We start from the raw sequence: 22,837 nt of genomic DNA, 5'->3' as shown, positions 1-22,837 counted from the left end.
GTGCTTCTTATAATTACTAATGATACTCTTAATTCCATGGTGTGCCCTGCAAATGCCATTTATTGCCTTTTTCCCCCAAGTTAGGTTTCAGCTATTTTATTTTATTCATTTTCTGAACCGCTTCCGGTTGCGGGGGTGCTGGAGCCTATCCCAGCTGACTTTGGGACAGAGGCAGGGGACACATCCTGAATTGGTGGCCAGCCAATCGCAGGGCATAAGGAGACAAACAACCATTCACGCCAGGTGGAAATTTAGTGTCCAATCTACCTACCATGCATGACTTTGGAATGTGGGTACATTTATTTTCATTTCCTGTCATTCGCAGCAAAATATCTCCAATTCATTTATTCCTATTAAAGTTAGGGGTTATTACAGCAGACAATTACCTAAAAGGTGACACTGGACTCTAAAGCACATTGGTCATTAACAAATACTATATTTTAAAATTGTTATTTAATGTTGTCATATTTAAAATTCTAAGTATAAAGTAATACAATGTTAAATGTTCTTAACTTAGTATGTATTAAACTTATTGCATGGATCCCAGTGATGCCATTGACCACCTCATTTATTTAAACAGGGATGACTGCATGTGAATGGTCATTTTTTTTTAGTACAATTAAGAGCAAGAAACCCAATCTGATTTTAAGTGGAGATGGGAAATAGACCATTATTAGCTGTCAACAGCAAAAAAAAATGTACAATCACAGCTTGACACCCAATTTTTCTTCCATTCAAGTTATTTAAGCACACACCTCAAAAAGAAAGATCACAGTTTAATATTTGTTGAGGGGAGAGAAAACAAAAGTAAAACATTTTATTTCATTCATACAAAACAATGGTATGGAGTCTACCACACATCTGCATCTACAATCGGACAGAAAAATTAAAAGATGTACAAAGAAATAAAACAATTCATCCGCGCACGTCACAGCCAACAAGTCCTTGTCATAGTAAAAACTGCCTCACGTAGATGGAACATTATTCATGACTCGCTGCAGTCTATGAAAAAGGGGCACAATGTCAAAATGCCTCGACTTTGACAAAAGTTTTCTCTATGGCAAACTCTGAGGCTGTAGCGCTGTCTTGTCTGCCAACAATTTAATATGGCCGCTCTCTCCGGTCATCCCTCCGGTCACCTCTGGAAACAATAAATTGCAACTGGTGAAAAAAAAATTCTAAATACAATCAATCTGTATTCATTTGGCTGCTTAAATCTCATTTTAATCACTGCCTATGCCAAACCCACCCAATTTTCTTCAAAATAAGATATCATTATTGTTAGTGTTTAATTTGAACAGAATATTCGTATTCTACAGCTTAACATACATAAACAAAAACCAGTCTTCATTGTTACCTCTACTTACAAATGCCTCTAGGTACAAAATTTTCAGGTTACAATTTTTTTATATGCAAATAAATGACTTGAGATACAAAAAAGATCCTAGTTCCGAAATCCCCCTTAAGTAAATGCATTTCCTTATCCGTTATTTCATTTTGAAAATGTTGCCACGGATGCATTGATTCTCACTTTAGGACATCGCTACCCTCTACTGGGCCCTCATTTCATCGCCCTCATTGTATCTCATAATGACAGTAAAAGCATTCAATTCAATTGGCTGTCTCACAACAACTCCATGTTTCAAGATTCTTACATACCTGTCCACCTCGACTAAATGCTCCCCTTAATAATGATTGCAATTCCTCTTAATAAGCTATTAAAAACCATACAAATGCAACGCGGCACATAATTTCATACGCACACACACAGGGCACAGGTAAAAGTATAATGTAGTACAAAGTGGATGGCTTTCAGCCCTGGTAGAACTGGCTCTTGCCCCCGTCTGGCGGACAAACAGGTATTACGTCTCCCATAATAACGGCCACGGGGGGAACTATTTCAGCAGTGCAGGGCACATTTTCAAATGCGTTATTTATTTTAAGACATTAATAAATCATTTCCTTATATTTTAAAGGGTTTAGTTGGTAGTTGTGTGGACCGTGGAACGAATTTGAGAATTTACATATAAAGAACACCTGCTTACGAAGTTTTCAAGTTCCGAAAATAGTGCTGGAACCAATTAATTTTGTAAGTAGACGTACGACTGCATTCTAAAGTTAAGTCAACCACGCCAATGCTGGCAAAGTAAGCTCAAAATACACAACCATGCACAGTATTTCAGCAAAACAAGCAATATTGCTTAACTTTAGTTTCAAATAGGCGACACAGCACAGCCAAATGAGCAGAAAGACTAATTATATTGGCAAACATATAATCCATTTTGTAGCTATATTCCATTTCCTGAGAAACTAAAAGTTGAGTCATCTCTGTATCTCAGATTTTCACAAAATGTTCAACAGAAACAAATGTATTGTGGATTACAGCTATGAAATAATGACCAATTTATTTCATTTTAAAGTTACTACTTTTATAAGTGTAACTAAATATGAACAACCAAGATTGATCAAATTCAAACCATTTGTCATTCCCATTGATTTGACCATCGTCAGTAAGCTCACACCCACAGGAAATAAAAATGGGTGCAACGTTAGCACAAGTGAATAATTTTTTGAGTGATACTCAGAAAAGTATTGATAAATTATCTGAATATCAATAAAATTGATGAGTAATTTATCATTTTTATGCTTTTTTTCCTCATTTCTGAGATTTTGGTGGAGTCGCTTTTAAAAATTGGGGTTCTTGAACGCTAATTTTCAAAAATTAAAACCTAAATTCAAAAGCTTTCACCTGGTGAAACGGTTTCATTTTTGGAACCTTCCTACACACTCATTTTACAGTGCGGTCACAGGTATTTTTTTTATGAGCAGATGACTTTCTGAAGCAAAAAAATAAATACCAACCTTCCTCCCATTTTGTATCCTCCCCCTCCGTATCCACCACGGTCACCACCATAACCACCTCGGTCTGAACCACGGAATCCTCCACGGCCACGATATCCACCCCCTCTGTCGCCACCGTAACCACCTCTGCCCCCGCGATCTGAAACGTCATTTAATATTTTACATGAGCGCTTGGAACACCCAGATATTGTTTGACGGCAAGAAGTCGGTACCTCCAAATCCTCCCGCATCTCCTGGTTTAGGGGCACCACACTTGTTACACTCTTGCCGCCTTGCAAAATTCATGTTGCCGCACGAGCTGAAGAAATCAGGAGAAAGGATAATTTGAGTAAAACAGATGAGTTTCAAATGTCAACATTCTGTTCTGTCGTAGACAAACCTATTGGGGCAAGGCCAGTCTCCACCCTTCATGTCAAAGTTAGGACCTCCACCTCCACCACCACCACGACCTCTGAAACCTGAGACAGAAATACAGTGTAAGGGTGCTGTGGGAATTTTCCCAACTACCTTTCCCAACCTCTTGTGCCTCCTCCCCGTCCTCCGCCACGCTGGGTAAACTCAGCTCTGCGGGTGGCAAATGACACTTTGATGGGTTTGCCATTGAACTCTTTGCCTGCGATAATAAACGGATTCAGGAAGAAGACGGTGAATGACTATTAGCCAACCGTTTATATTTTTTTGTGAGTGAGGGGCATTACCATCAAACCAGTCAATAGCAGCTTTGGCAGAGGGTGGGTCGTCAAAGGACACTGTAGCCTCACCCTTTGGCCGACCAGTGGCCTTGTCAGAGTACAGGTTGATCATTAGCTGACCAGTCTTCTTATTGACCTATAAATGCAAAAGTTTAACATTTGAATTTTAGTGTGCCAGTGTGTATCCTCATATGTAGCTCTCCACTGCTGATCAAGTTCAGAGGGATCACAAAATTCTGTACCTCTGTGAGTTACATAAGATTGGGTCCTGTGCATACAAGCTTTTCCAATTAAATGACTACATACCTTAATTATGCCAATTTGCTTGAAGAAGTCACCCACTTCCTGAACTGTAGCCTCTTCAGACAGGCCTTGGACAAATATTGTGTTGTTGTCAGAGTTGTCCTGATCTCCAGCTGTGAAAGACAATGCATTAAAACAAATTCTTTCATAAACAAGCATTTTTAATCCAATGCATCCAATACAGATAATTTAATAGCAGGGCTCCTCCCAGTGTTTTGTAAATCCATTGGAACACCAGGAGTCTTTTGCCACCCCAACCATGCATGCTAAAACAAAGCTAGAAAATAAAGCATATAATGTATACACAAATTTTAAATGTCTGGTGATATGGTCGGAAGCGCACCAGTTGTACTGGGCATGCGACATATGTTTCCCCCCACTGACCACCTGTTGTGTAGAAGAAAGTTCAAAATGGACTACGACCACCCAGCTCCCTCTACTGGCTAACTAAAATTAAAATAAACAATACATCAACAATTTAAGTAATCAGCTCCGAGACAAAAAATAAAATTAAAAAAGCTCAAAGGATTGATGAGTATACATTGCCATAACATACATTCCAAATTTCATTCTGACACACCTAGGAATAACTGATTAGCAATTTTATTTTCACGATTAAATAATTTAATTAATCCCCTGAGATTAAAATATGTATTTTTTTTTGCCTCCCAGAATTAATAGTTACACATCCTTAGAATATAACTACCAAATGTCATTTTGATCTGTCCAGGAATAACAGAGTACTGAATTTGATACCGCGACTGTTTTGACCATCAGTAGGATTTTAGTGCTGTGAAAAGAAATGTTATAATTATGTATATATATGTTACGATTTTATTTGTTAAAACTGGCAACATGCTTTAAAAAAAACTGGTAGGATTCGCTATTTACAGGCTTTGCATGTTTTCTAGGTGAACAGAGAACTCAGAAAACAAAGCAGTTTGATATTTACCTGAGTCATCCCTTGAGCCGTAGTCTCGAGAGCCTGAAAAACAGGTAAAAGGAGGAAGATGCCATGAGCAAGGGATCTTTAACACCTGTACTCTAACTACAGCTAAAGAAATCACACCCTAGCAGAGGTATATAGAGTAGTAATGTATAGAAATTTAGAAGTCCAGATTTACATTTCTTAGAGGTTCTCATACCGAGGACTCAGTCACCTTTCCGCAAGAACAGCCATTTTATATATTATATAGGTATACCACCAACTTTTTCAATTCTAGTTTGGCTCTTCATCCAGGGACCACCTGCCATGTAAATACACAAATCCTTGTCTTCATGCAACCATTACCATTATTTTACATCTCAGGCCCCCCATGTCTGTTACCGTAGACTAAAGAGAAATCCGAATAAGTAGAATCCCTTGCATTCTGAGCACGAAATTGGTGGCAATCAGTTGTTTTATCCCCACTTTTTCCTTCAGTGCTAACTCAAGTTGTTTTTTTTCCTCCCCACCGACACAGTTCTGATGCTCGTCACTTACCACCGAAATTTTTGAAGCCACCACGGTCACCACCTCTGCAGAGGAAAAATTGGAGATATGATGGCTTTTCCTTTGTCCCAACTGAGAGCTCAAAGCTCCCCCTACATCCCACCAGTATGCACTTGCACGCTTGACAGTGTGTGTGACTATGGTGGAAATGTCTCGCACGAGGATTGCTGGTCTTTGAGAATTATCAGTTGAAAAATAACCAGGTAGTTCTGACTCAGGCAGACAAGTGAATTGAGTAAAGTGTGATAGTTATCACACGTCATTTGGTCACAAGTTTAACCAATGTGTTGACGGTTTCCATCCAAAAAAAAATTAAGAAAAAAATAATAAGACTGTGGTGAAATATCAAAGTCGGGCAAATTTGTGTTTTAGTGTGGCCAAATTGGTGAGAAGGGCTTGATACGCAATCTTCCAGTGAGTGCGGTTTTGACATCCGTTAAATGAGGTCCTTGTTATAGTTCAATCACTGTCAACACCTGTAGTATAAAATGTAGATCCATGTTAACAGAACAAACATGTTGGCCATTGTCAAACATACAATAGTTGAATGAAACCTGTTGAATGCGAAGCAGCTGATGACGTCCCTCCGCAGTGTTTCGGCTTGAGTCCCTTGTTCAAAAGCTACATGATCCTCAGAACACGGAAAGACCAAAGTGTTTTCAAACACTTCCTTTCTAGATTCAACGGAACCTTGAAATGTTTCGGTTAATCGACATGGTAATGCTCCCCCCTTTGGCCGTGCATTCTGATTTACGCAAATCTCGCAGCAGCTGGTTTTCTGGTATTTTTTCCCTCCATGTCACACAATTGGCCTTACAAAACACGAATGATGTCCTCGTGTATGAATTTTCATGACAAGTCATAATGCACATGTCTATTTGCTGAAAGCTCGCATCGTGACTTAAACTCTGACTCGTTTTCTCAAAAGCTTGAGAAAGGTGAACCACGAAAACTGCTGTCTAGGCATGTGCCGATAACCGGTTTGAAGTTTGGAGATGTTAAGAGTTCAGATATCACAGACATCCAATGGGACATTTTGGAAATCTGCACACTGATGATTACAATTGGCCACCTACAAACTGGACCTCCCAGTGCCAAAGCGTTAAACTGTCCGAGCCACGGTGCAGATGGGCGCATGGGACCAAACTACATCCGGAGCAAAGCAGATGCTGTTTTTCTCCCTTTTATTGTAAATGCTTTAATTTAAAAAAACTAATTTTTGTTAGCAATACATTTTAGAGCTTCCATTTTGATATCATGCTATTTCCCTGCTTACGGTTACCATACTTTGAGAAACTGCCATCGGCCCATGCCTACGGCTAACATGTACTAGAAAGCTCATGCAGAGAAAAACGGCTTTACGTGTGATGCACAATAGTAAGTGGGGGGTTTTCATATACCTTCATCTCATTTTCTGAACCGCTCAATTCTCATTAGGGTCATGGGGGGTGCTGGAGCAATCCCAGCTGTCTCCGGGCCAGAGGCAGGGGGACAGCTGGGATTGGCTCCAGCACCCCATCATAAACTAAGTAAAGCAGTGGTCACCAACCTTTGGGACATACTGTGACAAAGTGACATGGGGGGATATAAGGAATGGAAAAACAAATGAATTTAAAAAAAACCTATCATTTCACTGAATATAGTTGCAATGCATTAACGCTTACTCATTTTTATTTTGCACATTTAATGTTTTTATAAAAATCCCATGTTCAAATGTGTCCCCGAGAAGTCTATAACGAATGATGTTCCACTTATTGTTAGCATTTTTGGACATAGTGACAACGAAAACGGAAGTTCAGTCGTTGATGGCAGTCTCCTAAGATATAGAAACAAGGCTAACATCACGTGACGTTCATTCAGCAGGAATATCAGAATAGAACGCCCTGCAGGTGGCGGACCTTCCAAAAGGCAGGCTTTTAAAGCCTACTATGCCACACCCCTCCAAAAAATACATGTCTCCCCGTCAGCCCGGGAATGGTTGAGGACCACTGAGCTAAAGTACCCGATTTCTCACCCACAAAAGCATTTGCTTAAATTTAAATTGAAGTGTGCAACATTTCATTGATTGTCAGGCATGATGGGGAAATTCCACGTTGACAAAACCTCTACGTCAAGCTACAAGACTGATTACATCGTTTTACATACACACTCGCATGACGACCCCCCCCCCTTCCAAAATGCAGTTTATGTCAGCCATTGAGTGTGAAGTAACCATTCCACCTTATCTAGGGTATTGATGAATACAAAAGGGCACCAATGAGTCCTACACATTTTACTGCCACACTTACCAAGTTTATATTTAATCACTTCTGATTCATTGTCTAGTGGTTATCAAGCAAATGGCTGAGGTGACACAAAACTGTGCCAGAATATTACATGCTGCGACTAAGGCACTCCACATTATGGCTCCATTTACTCTTTTCTTAGTTCCGATAGTATTACAAAAGAAATTCAGGTTGTGTCAGCAGCGGAACAGAGCTCTCTCATTAAAACCTGTATACAAGACTATATTTTAAAATCAATAACTAAAAAACGAGTTTTGAGGCCTCATGTCATGCATGCAGTTTGATGGATGTTGTGTGGCATGTTACGAAACATAAAAGTACCTTAGGGGTAGTGGCACTGTGCAACTTACCCCATACCAGGAGGTCCGCCTCTTCCACCACGGTCAAAGCCACTGCTGCGATCGTAACCGCCTCGGTCGTAGCCGCCGCGACCTCGGCCTCTGTAACCGCCGCCTCCTCCTTCTGACCGGTCTCCTTGGTCACGGCCATACCTGCCACCCTGTCCACCACTTTCACCTGAAACATTTCCAGAAAGACAGATGAGAAACAAAACCAATGTTCTACGGCAGTGTTTCCCAACCACTGTGCCATGAGGGATGCTCAAGTGTGCCGCAGGAAATTACGTGCCAAGAAGGCATACATTGTAATATTCTGAGAGTAAAATTGAAACATAACAAACAACAAGTACATATTGTAATATTACAAGATAACATTTTATTTGTTGCTTATTTTTATTGGAACGTGAAATGGAAATTGTTTGGTTTCACTGGCATCAACCGTTCAACGTAAAATCTGTGTGACCACAAAACACTTTTGCATACTATTAATAGAGTGGCGAAATGTTGGGGGGAAAAAGTCATAAAATTGCGAGAATAAAATCAGTACATTACTTATTTTTATATCACATGAACCAGAGGTTGTTCGGGGTCCAGACAACTTTTGGCAACGCAAGGCTGGTGTGAAAAATTATATATGGAAACACTTGGGTTTCTTTGATTCCTGTTGATAAAACTTTGATGAGAACGACTTTACATTCTAAGTATAGATGACAGTTTAAAATTAGAAGATTTTCAGCTGGTGGTGTGCCCTGAGATTTTTGCAATGCAAAAAGTATGCTGCGGCTCAAAAATGGTTGGGAAAGACTGCCCCATGGTGCTGCCGCGAGGCGCTCCCTCACCGTCATTCCATCTTCCATAACTGCTTCCGCCTCCGCTTCCGCTTCCACCTCCACTTCCACCTCCGCCAGCTTGTCCCTGGCCTCCGTATGATCCTTGTTGACCATAGCTATCTCCACTTTGCCCTTGACCACCATATGAACTCTGCTGTCCATATGATTTTTCGCTGTAGCGTGAGACAAATGGGTCCGTTTTATTGTCTGACAAAATGTGTTTTTTGAAGGCTTGCAAATTGTCAAACTCATAAGTTGCAGGCTTACCTAGACGATTCCTGTCCGTAGTTATCGTAGGACTGTTGCTGCCCAAAGCTTCCTTGAGACTGGCTATATCCCTCTAACATAAAACAAATCAGATTTTTTTTTAAATCCGCACTTCACCATCATTCAGCCTTGAACAAAGCGATCCAGTTTCCATATCCAACATAATACAATACCTTGTGCTCCAGATTGCTGACCCCCATAACCACTATAACCTTGTCCCCCATAACTGCTTGCTCCATTTCCTTGGCCTTGACCATAACTCTAATAAAACAAACACAAGGACAAATTAAAAACAATTTCAAATGCAAACCAACTAATCAGTGGGTGAAAGCAGAACTTACCTGGCCACTCTGCTGACCGCCATAATTGTAACTGGAAGACAAGCGTGAGAGGCAAATTAGCAACCTCAAGATTTTAATTCTTTACCTTAACATTATGAGGCCAGATTTTTCTGTAATTTAGTTAGGGCAAATCTGCTACATCAGCCTCGTGAGGGTTAAGCCCCTGGAATCATTTTTTCAAGCCCCATAACTTTGTGATTACCTCAGCCACATCCTGGTGGGGGTTCACCTTTGTTATTATCCTCCCCAAGTAAAACGGGGGACAGTACAATTTTGGCAGTGGCTCCTTAGCCGGTAACCGGTCAAATAGTCCCAAGGGCTATTTAGCCGGTAACCGGTCAAATAGTCCCAAGGGCTATTTAGCCGGTAACCTGTCAAATAGCCTATATGGCCCCATATGGCTATTTAGCCGGTAAGAATTCTATGTGGGGTAAATATAAGAAACTACGGCTACGGCACCACTGCCTAAATAATAGTCATTAAATCCCTATTCACCTAATGTTAAAATCTATCAATTGACAATAACATCAAATTTCAATAAGATTGGTTGAATGGTTTAGAAAATCCCCTATTCACTCAATGTTAAATAATGGCAGTGGCTCCTTAGCCGGTCAAATCGTCCCAGGGGCTATTTAGCCGGTAACCGGTCAAATAGCCTATATGGCCCCATATGGCTATTTAGCCGGTAAGAATTCTGTGTGGGGTAAATAGTAAGAAATTATGGCTATGGAGCCACTGCCTAAATAATAGTCACTAAATCCCTATTCACCCAATGTTAAAATCTATCAATTGACAATACCACATCAAATTTTAATACGATTGGTTGAATGGTTTAGAAAATCCCCTATTCACTCAATGTTAAATAATAGGTTACCGGCTAAATAGCCCCTGGGACTATTTGACCGGTTACCGGCTAAGGAGCCACTGCCTACAATTTTAGGCTTATTGCCCTCATAAATAAACCCAGCATGAATCAGCTGTTTGTCAAAATCTTGATTTATTTTCCTAGAATGGAGATATACATATCCCATGATTGCATTCTGAGATGAATCCAGAAATGACGATTGTTACATGTGAGGAAAACGAGTACGAGTCTGCATGGAGATTGGTGAATTTATATTTGAGGAGAGTGTGCAAGCGTACTTGAAAATATTAAAATAAATTTTACTATTACAACGCTGTAACCAGTTGCAGTTTTCTTTGAGACTCTTGTTGAACTGCATGAAACATGCTTTGACCATATTATGAATGAGGGCCAAAAACGCCAATGACCATAATTGACGTTTCAGTTAAATTTGTCTCATTTTTCCTAGTTGAATGTTCATAGTTGCACATTGAATAAATATTATCGAAACTTCAAGAGTTCACCGAGCAGGTTTGGTTGTAGACAGGATATCAATATAACAAATTCTGGATTTTTTTTCTTAATGGGTCCAAAAAATTGATATTTGGTTTTGTGGAAGATAAAAAAACAGTTCAGACATGTAGGTGATGTTTACCCAGAATAAAGGGACCAAACCAGGCCATAATAAACAAGTTTTTCCTCTTAAATATAAAAGGAAACATCAAGGGCATGCAAAAACTGAGAATTAGGGTCGGACTCTAAAAGTTTAAAGGAATAAATGAATGGCATGTGCAAACTTACTTCTGTGAGCCACCATAACCCGAATCTGAAAAAAAGCATATCAGGGAGAGGGCGAAATTTGGTCAGTTTATATTAAAATGTAGAAGAGTAAACGTTCTTGTAATGGAAAGAAATCTCGAATTTCAAGTGCAACAGTGGCACATGCCTGAACACGCCTTCACGCGTGAAAATGGCGGTCAAAACTGGCTATGACTAAACCTTGGATCAACCTGAACGTAGTTGTATAAAATGAACAATCAAAATAAAAAATGAATATGGTTTAACAAATTTGTCAGCTGATATCGGACATTGTGTATTTGTATTCTATGCATATCAGCCCGATCTTATGAGCTTACTTGAAACGAAAGTCAACGGTAGCTATAAACAAAGAGACATTCATGCCCATCGGGTAACTCGGCCAAGCTAGGTAGCGACCATTGCCTGGCTTGCTTTATTAACTTGGTTATAAGATACAACATTAACGAATTTTCAAGTGCGTTAATTAATTTTAACTTACAAATGTAACGATTGAATTTAAAACTCGCAAAATAAGTTTAATTTTAACCTATGTACTTGTTCTATTCAAAACGACAGATCCAAAAAGTAGACGGGCCCCACCGCAGGCCTCGCGGTAAGCAGGCGACATTACGTTATTTAGCTAATTTTCAACTGGGATTCGCAGAAATCAAATCAATCCGAACTTCAGTGGATGATAGAATGATATTCTTACCGGTGGCCATTGTGCTATCTTAAAACCCGATGGCGTGCTTCTCCTGAAAAGTTGTTGAATCCCCGGTAATGGTAATACAACCTCACTCGATTGAGTGTTAGCCAACCTGCTACACTTCCCTGAGAAGCTTCTTCTTCTACGCTTTTCTTCTGGCGTCATGATCCAAACTTCCGCATCGCTACCGCCCCTCCTGCTCAAAAGAGTTACATATCGGGAGAGAAACTTCTATACCTACTATAATTATCAGGGGTTGTTAAAACATTTTCATTAGGTTTACTTTTAATACCAAAAGATTAATTGATTGAAAAGCAGTGATTTGTCGTTATGGTGCTTTCCCCCCACCGAAACAATGCAGATGGTTTACTCATATATACACACATAAAATCATGAAAAAAACTTAAATATTTCTATCAGTTTTATTTCTATATATTTATAGAATTAAAAACAATCGCATACATTAATTCGATATTTAAAAAAAGTTAAATTGATATGCATAAAAATAACAGTTTAGCTGCCCTATGTAATACTCCCCCCAAAAGTTTTTTTACTTAGCTCATTGCATGCCACTAATGAGAATTGACAGACAATACATTTAAACTGGGAGGGCTAATCGTGCATGTTTTTTTCTTTCTCTTTTTGGACAATGAGAGCGTTTAGTTTAATCCATTTTGACTGGGAGGGACGAAAAAACCAACACTGCCAATAGCAGCCAATGAGCTAAATCAGTGCTCTATAAGTTTGAAATAAAATAAAAAAAAGTCATAATTGGTGCACAACAGGGATAATGTTGTGGTCAAATGTTTACATCCATTAAAAAGAATATATTACAATACGCTTACCAGTTATTTCTACGACTCAGGTTTTATCTCAACGTGATTGGAATAGAACAGAAACATTGCACCCAAGATCCAACTAAAACACACACAAAAATAAAAGAACTCTAAACACACACGTGCTAATAGAATGGCTAAATCAGGATGGAATCAAAAGCTGTAGAAATAACTAGAAGTGCAAGAGAGCTATGACACCATTTGTCGAGTGTATGTAAACGTTTGACTACGAGTGTATTCTCAGTAGGGTGACGGGTGTATATTTTGGTTTATTTCAGCCACTCATGTGACATGTCTGTAAATACGACCTGCAGCATTTTTGATCAAACTTAGTGCAGATGAATGGTATTACATAAATTAAACTGACACATTATTCAATTTTTATTCATTTACATATAAAAAGGCAGGCCTTGTGATCCAAACAATTTCATCGAAAAAAGGAATGGACAAAAGTGACAGCAATGAGTAAAGTCTCATGTTAGTGTACATAGAAGATTCAAAAAGAAAATACAGTTATGTGACATTTACAAATGCATTATGTAAGGCAGTGTTGAAAAGGCACAGGTTGTAGTCTAGCTGGCAAGTAGAATTGCAACATTTACTCTTCAAATCCATGTTAACCATCAATGTTGTATGGGAAAACACAGACTATGATCAGAAACATTCACTCCACATTGCTCACAAGCTACTGGACAATATATACATCAGATCCAGTAAAATGTACAGCCAGCTGTTATTGACACTGGATAAACCGTACTGTTTTTCAGTCAAATGCATAAAAAAGCCAGATATTGCTGCAGATCAGATTTTAAATGCTCAAACATGACACCTATACATATTCATACCTTTTCAAAAATACATGCTTGCATGAAATAAAATAGAAACGGCAATCGCCTTTGCAACAATTACCTGCATCTGAAATTAATCACTGATTATACTAAGCAGTAAAAATTCATCAAATATGAACCTGAACATTATATTACACCTTTGAACTACAAAATATTTCCCTCAAAATTTGTATATTTCATAGTATATTCATATTCAAAGGAAACTTCTGTATAGTGGTATGCCAGGATTCATTCTCTAGTGTTGACATTAACATTGTGAGGGGTGTAACATTGCAAATGGACTCATTTAATGCATCATCATCAATATTTGAATTTGAGTAAATTGATTTGCATCTTATCTCTATTTAAAGTTTAAAACCCTCAAAATCATCCAGATGAATATACATGACTCGACCAGTCAAATTTAACAGCACAGGGAACCTGCACAGTGCTTTAGAAGACTGAAAGACAAGTGCTGGTTAACCAGTTAGAAAATATAGATGAGTAGGATCATAAAGCTGTGCAATGGGTTTACTAGATAACCTGCAGAGGTAGGCCTTCCACCATTAGCTTCATAAACCAGGATGAAAAAAGGAAAGACTGTTAAATATTATTCTATTCAGTCACAATAAAATAAAATCTCTTAAAAAAATATGCCACAAATTAAACACGTATTCAATTCGTAAGACAAGAGCCCGGTTTGAGAGTTTTAACTCCACACATCTTGTGAATAGCGTCCCTTGGTCATCAGTTTTTTTATGTAGTCTGTAGCTTGGGTGCGTGTCATGCCTTCAACCTCTTCTGCTATCTCATAAAAGGCAGTCTGCACATCCTTTGCCATGTTCCTTGCATCCCTTTAAAGTAAAATAAAAAATAAAATAAAAATGATGCTCCCAAAAATGCAGTACAGTAACACCTTGAGATACAAGCTTAATGCGTTCCGGGACCGAGCTTGTATGTCGATTTACCCGTACAGTCAGTCGTACCTCTACTTACAAAATTATTTGGTTACAGAACTTTTTACGTAACTTGAAAATCTCGTAAGTAGAGGTGTACTTTATATGTAAATTCTCTAATTCGTTCCACAATCCTTTTACAACTAACAACTAAACCCTTTAAAATTGATCATTGTGTCCCAATTTTGTATGAAAGTTGTGAGCAAACACACAAAAATGGGAAAAACATTATAAGGAAATGATTTATTAATGTCTTAAAATGAATATAATAGCCGAAAATGCCTGTGAAAAAGTGCCCTGCGTCGCTGAAATAGTTCCCTCCGCGGCCGTTATATTGGGAGACTTAGTCGTGTTTGTCCACCAGATGACGGCAAGAGACCGTTCTACCAGGGCCGAAAGCCATCCAGTTTGTAGTGCTACATACATTTTAGACTTTTATGGGTGCCCTATGTGCATGCAATATGTGCGTGAAAATATGTGCCGCGTTGGATTTGTACGGTTTTTAATCGCTTAATAAGGGGGGCATTTAGTCGAGGTGGACAGGTATGTAAGAGAGAATCTTGAAACACGGATAGTGGTTGTTGTGAGACAGCCAATTGAATTTAATTCAATTGAATGCTTTTATTGTCATTATATGAGATAGAATGAGAGCGATAAAATGAGCCCAGTAGAGGCTAGCAATGTTTTAAAGTGAGAATCAAGGCATCCGCGACAATATGTTCCAAATAAAATAACGGATAAGGAAATGCATTCACTTCTTGGGGGATTTCGTAACTTGTATCTTTTTCGTATCTCGAGTCATTTTAGACTTTTAGGGGTGCCCTGTGTGTGCGTGTTCGTGTAAATATGTGTCGCGTTGGATTTGTACATTTTTTAAATCAGTTAATAAGGGGAATTGCAATCCTTAATAAAGCGAGCATTTAGCCGAGGATGACAGGTATGTAAGCATCTTGAAACATGGATAGTGGTTGTTGTGAGACAGCCAATTGAATTGAATTGAATGTTTTTATTGTAATTATATGAGATAGAATGAGAGCCCAGTTGAGGGTAGCGACTACATATGAGACTCTCGACACCACTAGAGGGTTTACATGCCCTAAAGATACTGTTTTTGCAGCACAAGTACCCTAATGTAAATAGTGCCATTTTTCAATTTTCCTATTTATTTATGATTACTTATCCTGGCACAAAGCAAAAATAACACACACACAAATCTTTAAATTATTCAGCCCATAAATGAGCAATGAATTAACTTACCCACAAATGTAGATATGGGCATTTTCTGAATGAACGAGCTTCCAGATGTTCTCCTTATTTTTCTTCAAGAGATGTTGAACATATACCTTGTGTGTAGAAAATAGGGCGGAGAAAAAAAACAGAAATTATGTCAGTAAACTATTTGTATTGCACATTTGTCAAACAACTTCGTGAAATGATTCACAAAGATAATCACAAATAATATTGAAAATGAGAAAAAAAATATTAAAATGTAGTTGCAGATTAAAAAGACCATAAAAACAGGAAATTACAAAGAATAGCAGCCAAATGGCGAATAATAACTGAATGCAAAGACGTGGAAGAGCTCAATTTCAATGTTATCCCAAATAGAACAGATGATCAATCGAAAATTTAAAATGATAGGGGGGAAAAGTATTATTTTAAGGGAAAATTGAGTTGATTTTGAATTTCACCCTCTACCCATCTTGGCTTCCGAGAAATGCAGTCACCAAGCTCTTTTTTTATACTGAATCAGGTGGGCAATGAACCCAATAAGTGCTAATTGGTCTTTCAGCTAGCTGTCCGTTAAAGCTGCAATTGATCTTTTCCACTGTCTTATTTCAACCTGTGCCAACTTCGACATTGTTTGACACTGTGAAATTTGAAATAACATATTTTACCCTTAAAACGGTATATTTTTCTCAGTTTGACATCCGACATCTGTTTTATTTAGAATAAAACTTTCGGCACTCCCAAATCACTGCATTCAGATTTCAGTCACAATCTGTGTAGCATCTCAACTTTTTAAAAATCCAGTTTGTAAATAAAGTCTTAAAAAGTATGGTTTGAACAATGTACGGTATGTAGAACACACACAAAAAATAAACCACATTTCACAAGAATGAGGTTTATTTTGCAATGATCTGAGAAAACTTTATAACATGAACAAGCAAGTGATGAGATTGTACCTTTTTCTCCTCGTCTCGGGAGAAGGCAACATTAAGCCTAGTTAGAACTTCATTCTTCTCAGCCGACTCCAGCTCCTCTTGGTAGAGATAATCTTCATTCTTATATCTACACCCATAGAACAACACCGTCTCGCCAACTTCCTTTCCTAAACACAGACAGCAGAGACCAAACATTAACATTGTGTCCACTATTTCTTCAAAGATCCCATTTCTTGACTGATTTTACACAGAGTCCCTTGTTTGTTGAGGTGGACAGATTGCTACGTCAACACATGTGTTAAGGTAGAACAAACTGTTCCACTTACACCAAACTACACATTTCATCATTCTAACCTCGGATAGACCTCATTTAAAAAAACCTTAGACAAACAAGGCCACCGGTTAACTATAAATACCTTGCTGTTTGAGCCAGCCCCTCTCCTGGATGAAGCCCATGAAGGGAGCAATTCCAGTCCCAGGACCAATCATGATAACCGGGACGCTGGCCTTGAAGGGTAGACGGAACTGAGACTTGCGGATATACATGGGAACTGTAGATTTGTGGCCATTGTCTGTGACCAGCTTGTTCTTCAGCCAATTAGTAGCGACACCCTTGTTGATTCGGTTTGTCTTGGTCTTGTACTCCACCACCACGGCACAAATGTGGATGCTGTTTGGGTGAACCTATGAAACAAACCATATTTAACTCGAGTTCTGCACCTAGGAGGACCGAATCAAAACTTATCTTGTACTTGCACCAAAACTCCATAGGTTTCTAACCACTTTAGTCACCTTTGTGCCTACTTATTTATGTAATCACTTGTTCATGCCGACTAGATGTACATGTAGATGTAGATGTACATGTAGACTACTTATGTTGTTGAATGCTTATTATGTTAACTATTTATTTATGACTTAATTATTGATTGTTTATTATTATTACTATTATTTATTTATTTGTTGTTGTTGTTTGTGCACTTCCTTACTTATGTCGTTGACTACTTATTATGTGACTACAGTGGTACCTCGAGATACGAGCTTAATGCGTTCCATGACTGAGCTTGTACAGTACTTCAATTTACTCTTAACTCAAACGAACGTTTCCCATAGAAATGAACTAAAACAAATTAATTCGTGCCAACCCTCTGAAAAAACACCAAAAAGAGGATATTGGATTGGAAAAACATTTTTATTTGTTCTAATTCGCCATCTATTAACAAAGTAACAAATAATTAGTGGTTTAATAATACTAAAATGTGTTTAATTGTACTAAAATTATACGGATTTCGTGGAGGGGAGAAAGTGAGGGACAGACTTTTTGCACGGCAACGCGCTCGTAACATAACATAAACAAATTTAAATGAACTTGGATTACGATGCAGACACTCAAAAATAAGTTGAATCTATCTTTGCACTAAACTTAATTCTAATTTTGTTTTAAATTTTTATACCTTTCTTCTCCCAGGTTGACTCTTTTTGCCCCGCCTCCACACTGACTTTCAGTCAATATCGAGGGTTGTATGATTTTGTCTTCCCTTCAAAATATTCCGAAAATGATGCACACAATAGGATAACGCACGACCACTTGCCAACGAGAAGTAGTTTATACTACTCTCGTATTAGCGATCGCTCCGCTATTCGCACTGACTAACGGGAAAAAAAACACAGAAAAAATGCAATGCTCCGCCCAGTGCTCGTAGAGACATTACACAAGGGAGTTGCGACCAAAAAGACAGTGCCCATGATGTTCTAATGAGCAGCCTCTCGCGTTCGCTGTATGCTCGTTTATTAAAATTTGCCTCGTATCTCCAGATAAATATTTGCTCAAAATTTTACTCGTATCTCAAATTGCTCGTATGTCGAGGTATTACTGTACTTATTTATTAATTAATTTATTTGTTTGTTGTTGTTATTTGTGCACTTGGTGAAGCTTTAAATCTCATTATACTTGTATAATGACAATAAAAGCATTCAATTCAATTCACTACTGTTTGCATATATACAAATAAAGTGCTCCGCTCATTTTGTTGATGATAAAGAGAGACTTACTTTAGAGGAAGAGGCTATGGAGTAGTAGCGAGCCTGGAGACGAGGCAACAGTTCACAGAGGTGGTCAATGGGGGGCCTTAAAGAGGGCATGTCCTCTAAAATGGCTAGAATATTTCTCGAGGGCTCCAACACCCAACTATGGTAGAGTGCCTGAATGAAGGAAAAACAAAAAGACCGTCAACCATGAAACAGAACCTAAACATAGAGGAACGAAAAGGTGATTTTAAAAGCTTTAGGTTACAAGGCAGAACAATAAAAAAATACAATATGGAAAAATACACTTGTTTTCTTTGACAGGATAGGAAATGTACGCAGCACAATTACCCTAGTGGTTAGCATTGTCACACCACAGCAAAGATGTCTTTGGTTCAAATCTGATTTAGCCTCAAGCATTTTTCGTTCAGACTTAAATGTTCCCCATGTAATTGTGTGACTCCTTTAGAAGTAGTTGACATTTCAAAAACATGTACAGTAAATTTACTGGATAGTGGCATACTCAGGGGGTTGCCACTTCATTGAATAGTTGCGGGGGATTTTTTTTTTTACTGGCTTCTGATTTGAAAACCAGCTATTTACAATATGAGTCTATAAGGGGATCATACATCTACAGTCATAATGGCCATCCATGGCAAATTGTAACGTCCAACCTGTGACAAAAATGGGTTTGACTCTAAATTTGAATGTAGGGATGTCCCGATATGGACTTTGATTTCCGATCCAATCCAAATTTTCTCGAGATATTTTGCCAATACGATCGATGCCCATATTTTTAGACCAGTAAAATAAATGCAATATATAATATAACCAGTAAATGATAAATCACTTTGTTTGTACTAAAGTCAAAAAATGCTTTGATTACACAATTACACGATCTGTTACTGTCATTAGTTTCTAAAGAGATCTAGCTCCACCCAACGGACATGTTTGCCTAGTGATTTGATTTACAGCAGCTGAAAAGCACGTTAGTACTGAAACACATGGGACTTGTGGATCGGCGCCGATCTTGTGACTAAATTTGATACAGTCTGATACTAAAAAAATGGTTGGATTGGGCGCCAATATTGATAAAGTATCTGATCAGGACATCATTAGTTGTATGTACTAGGTCTGAATGTGACCACCGTAGGTCAGTGATGGCAGTGATCCATCCCAAGTTCTAGACACAAGACTGATTTTGTGTTAAGAGACTAAAGATAAAAACTAAAGTAAAATAAAGACTATAAGTTGCACCAGCCAAAGAATGCACAATGAGAGGGGAAAAATATTTAAGTCGCACTGGAGTATAAGTTGCATTTTTAGGGAGCAGTTTTTCTAATTTATCAAAAAACAAAAACTAACATTAAATGTATAAAGAATAGTAAAATAGTGAACAATAGAGAAAATTGGTGCCTGGTTAATGTAATATATTAACAGTTTTTTCTTCTTCATAACTACAGCCTAAAAACACAAAATTAGATGTTGGAGGTCAGAGGGAAAAAATAAGACATGAGTCGCACCCGAGTATAAGTTGCAGGCCCAGCCAAACTACGAAAAAAGTGCGACTTATAGTCCGGAAAATACAGTACTATAACTTTTGGACTAAAGGATCCTTCTTTTTTTCTCTCCATTTGAAGTGGCTTATTTTTGTCTTTTTTGGCCAAAAAAACTGCTTCATGTTTTCTCATTCAAAATAATTTCAAAATTATGACTTAAAAAAAAGTCATTTAATTTTGCATCACAGCCCAGTGCACCATGATCACGTTTCAAAGTGGATGATTCATACCATTTTATTCATTCATCTACCATACCGCCCATCCTCGAAAGGGTTGCAGGGGTTGCTGGAGCCTAGACTGGTCGCCAGACAGTCATGGGACACAGAGAGACAGACAACCACTCACACTGCCAGTGAGTGGGAATTGAACCCAGACTGCCCGCACCAAAGGCAAGCCGAAGAACCACTGCACTATCGGGTGGCTAATACCATTTTAGTGTACAGCATTAATTTCCACCTATTTTGTTTTTCCCAGTAGCCATACTGACCTTGCCCTGAGGGGAGGAGGAGGCCATCTTGCGCATATTTTCCTGTTCTTTGGGATCAGATGCATACTGCGCCAGCTCATAAAGGACATTGGTGCGAGGAGGGTGTGTAATGTCGAGGTAGTGAGTCAAAGCCGCGCGGTACGTTGTAGGACAAGGGAAGGGATGCTTTTTATTGGATTCCTCTGGAAAAAGCATTAAATGATAAGTATCATTAGTCAAACCACAGACACTATACGTAGTGTAATTAAATATTCTATTAAATTATCTAATTACACATGTTAATGCAACTACTTTCCATCATCTTATGTGTGCAGTTGTCAAAAAAACACTCGAATTTTTTTACTTCATTGTTCTACCAGTAGTAAATATACGTAGTGCAAATTACTACCCAAGTAACACAATTGCTGTAATTATGAGTAAGCTTATTGTAGAAGACGATATATCAGAGAAATACTTTACGACTGATTAGAGGGAGGAGTTAGTGAAAGCAGAATGCTTTCAATGCCATACCATCAAGGTTGTTTAGCGAGATAACTACATCAAGGTCCACGCCAAGGACTTGGCCCAGCTTATTCACCAGTGCCGCTTCGTTTGTAGGGAAAACAGCCACATGGTCTCCTGACTCGTACCTGCAATCACAGAATATTACAAGATGTTTTGTCCAAGAGAAAAAGTAGTGAATGATGTTTATATACCAGAGGAGCTCAAAATTCTTACCTGATCTTAGAGCCTGAAATGTCCAATTCCAGGTGCATTAGATGCCTCTCACCACCTTTATTGAGTTTACGGTTGACAGTGACTGGGGCCAAAAATGGATTTTTAGAATCATATGGTCTGTAAAGAAGAGTTCACTACTTTAGCTTGAAACTGTGATTTACCACTTTCACATTATACTAGGGCAGGGGTGGCGAACAAGTTAGACACAAAAAGCAAACATTTTAAACTGTGATAGTCAAATACCCACACCTTATGTCAGAAGCAGCATAAAAAAAATTCAATCTGCCAAATTATTTTTTAAATATATTTTATTTGTTTTTAATGGACGCTGATGAACTTGAGTGTGTTTTAAGAGAGACATTAAGAGAAACATGAATTAAGGCAAAGAGACACGGTATATACAAAATACGATAAGACGCAAAGAGCCGCATTCATGTTGGCCATGAGCCGCATGCGGCTCGAGAACCACGTGTTCGCCACCCCTGTACTCGGGCAATTATATTTAATACATTTCTAAAGAAAACACCCTAAATTTGTTGAGTAAGTCCACTAGGAGGCAGCAAGCTTTTACTGACCTAGAATAAACTGAGCAAGAGACCAATGTCTGCTACAGTACTTACGGCTTCTGGATCTCGAAACTCTTCAGACGGCCAATCTCTCCAGTGAACACTTTATTCATGTTGATGTCTGTGTGCTCCTTGAGCTCATACTGCCGTATGCTATGTGACAATAAAGGAGGAACTTTAAGTAAAACTTTAAATAACAAACTACAGATACAAAAAAAATCCAGCATGGAATAATGCAAGAGTAAAATTGCCTCTTGGTAACAGTATGTCTAACATACGGGCTATTTGACAGTGACAGTCTTGTCAAAAGAACACAAATAATTAAAATATCATTAAAGAATTGAGATTCACCTTGAGTCATCACCTAAGGCTTCCACTCCAAAGTGCTCACAAACAGCAGGCCAAAACTGCTCTCGCCACGAAACAAAGTCCTCTTCCAAGCTAACAAAATAAAACAAAAATATAAGGTCAGAGAACAAAAAGAAGTATTCAGTTTCTGTTCTAAAATATTTACAAAACAATACTTCAACCATCAAAATCACTCTGATAAAAGATACATATAATTTATACAATTTAAACACACACTATGTGCTCACTTACTTGCCATCATCATCTCCTAAACCGAGGTCAAAAATGCGCTTGGCTCCAAGTTCTTCCAACCTTTTGTCAACATATTTCCCCATGGCGTTGTAATGTTCATATGTTTTGTTGCCTAAAGCAAATACCTGCAGGCAAATAATCCAGATCAGACATGGGCAACATATGGTTTTAATGGAGCAAGCTGCTCATATCCTGTAATACAGGTCATCTGAAGTGCACGCAGTGTGCTATTGAAATTAATGTCTTCATGACTTTACATAAGTCTCTAATTTGTCACTAGTTTGTTGATAGTAAAAAAAAAAAGAAGTTGAATCATGGGGAAATTATATTTTTCATCTTAAATA

General features: G+C 38.3%; 2 protein-coding genes across 4 annotated transcripts in view; both read right to left on the bottom strand.

The window, feature by feature from the left end:
• Window positions 1-756: 756 nt before the first annotated feature.
• Window positions 757-11,957, bottom strand: taf15 (TAF15 RNA polymerase II, TATA box binding protein (TBP)-associated factor). 2 transcript variants are annotated; one of them, XM_077611556.1, is made up of 16 exons: window positions 11,765-11,903; window positions 11,056-11,080; window positions 9,411-9,441; window positions 9,243-9,330; window positions 9,070-9,142; window positions 8,812-8,975; window positions 7,985-8,150; window positions 5,341-5,375; window positions 4,810-4,842; window positions 3,861-3,970; window positions 3,561-3,690; window positions 3,380-3,475; window positions 3,242-3,320; window positions 3,075-3,160; window positions 2,863-3,001; window positions 757-1,141 (listed from the first exon to the last, which is right to left on the bottom strand). In XM_077611556.1, the coding sequence occupies exons 1-16, from the start codon at window positions 11,772-11,774 to the stop codon at window positions 1,102-1,104; spliced, it is 1,305 nt and encodes a 434-aa protein (XP_077467682.1). In that variant the 5' UTR covers window positions 11,775-11,903; the 3' UTR covers window positions 757-1,101. The 2 variants fall into 2 exon arrangements, with proteins under 2 accessions (XP_077467682.1, XP_077467681.1); XM_077611555.1 differs by lacking the exon at window positions 5,341-5,375 and having other exon boundaries at window positions 11,765-11,957.
• A 1,005-nt stretch (window positions 11,958-12,962) lies between these two features.
• Window positions 12,963-22,837, bottom strand: part of porb (P450 (cytochrome) oxidoreductase b) — a 35,207-nt gene continuing 25,332 nt past the window's right edge. For both annotated transcript variants that reach the window (XM_077611272.1, XM_077611273.1), the window contains 11 exons: window positions 22,494-22,618; window positions 22,245-22,334; window positions 21,948-22,046; window positions 21,328-21,444; window positions 21,121-21,239; window positions 20,611-20,792; window positions 18,592-18,741; window positions 16,959-17,226; window positions 16,564-16,709; window positions 15,635-15,720; window positions 12,963-14,275 (listed from right to left, as the gene is read on the bottom strand). In XM_077611272.1, coding sequence (XP_077467398.1) covers window positions 14,131-14,275; window positions 15,635-15,720; window positions 16,564-16,709; window positions 16,959-17,226; window positions 18,592-18,741; window positions 20,611-20,792; window positions 21,121-21,239; window positions 21,328-21,444; window positions 21,948-22,046; window positions 22,245-22,334; window positions 22,494-22,618 — 1,527 coding nt within the window. In that variant the 3' untranslated portion in view covers window positions 12,963-14,130. The remainder of the gene's footprint in view (window positions 14,276-15,634; window positions 15,721-16,563; window positions 16,710-16,958; window positions 17,227-18,591; window positions 18,742-20,610; window positions 20,793-21,120; window positions 21,240-21,327; window positions 21,445-21,947; window positions 22,047-22,244; window positions 22,335-22,493; window positions 22,619-22,837) is intronic.

This window comes from Stigmatopora argus, chromosome 10 (genome assembly GCF_051989625.1).
Source record: "Stigmatopora argus isolate UIUO_Sarg chromosome 10, RoL_Sarg_1.0, whole genome shotgun sequence".
NCBI classification, from domain to species: domain Eukaryota; kingdom Metazoa; phylum Chordata; class Actinopteri; order Syngnathiformes; family Syngnathidae; genus Stigmatopora; species Stigmatopora argus.
The sequence above is the reverse complement of the archived record's forward strand: the minus strand, read 5'-3'. Positions and strand labels throughout refer to the sequence as shown.

Excerpts from the sequence above, each read along its gene's own strand:
- taf15 (XM_077611555.1), bottom strand. The coding sequence starts at position 11,923 with ATGACGCCAGAAGAAAAGCGTAGAAGAAGAAGCTTCTCAGGGAAGTGT. Across the intron at positions 3,971-4,809 it reads CGGCTCAAGGGATGACTCAG|CTGGAGATCAGGACAACTCT; the intron begins GTAAATATCAAA and ends TGTCTTTCACAG. Across the intron at positions 3,476-3,560 it reads TGCTATTGACTGGTTTGATG|GCAAAGAGTTCAATGGCAAA; the intron begins GTAATGCCCCTC and ends TTATTATCGCAG.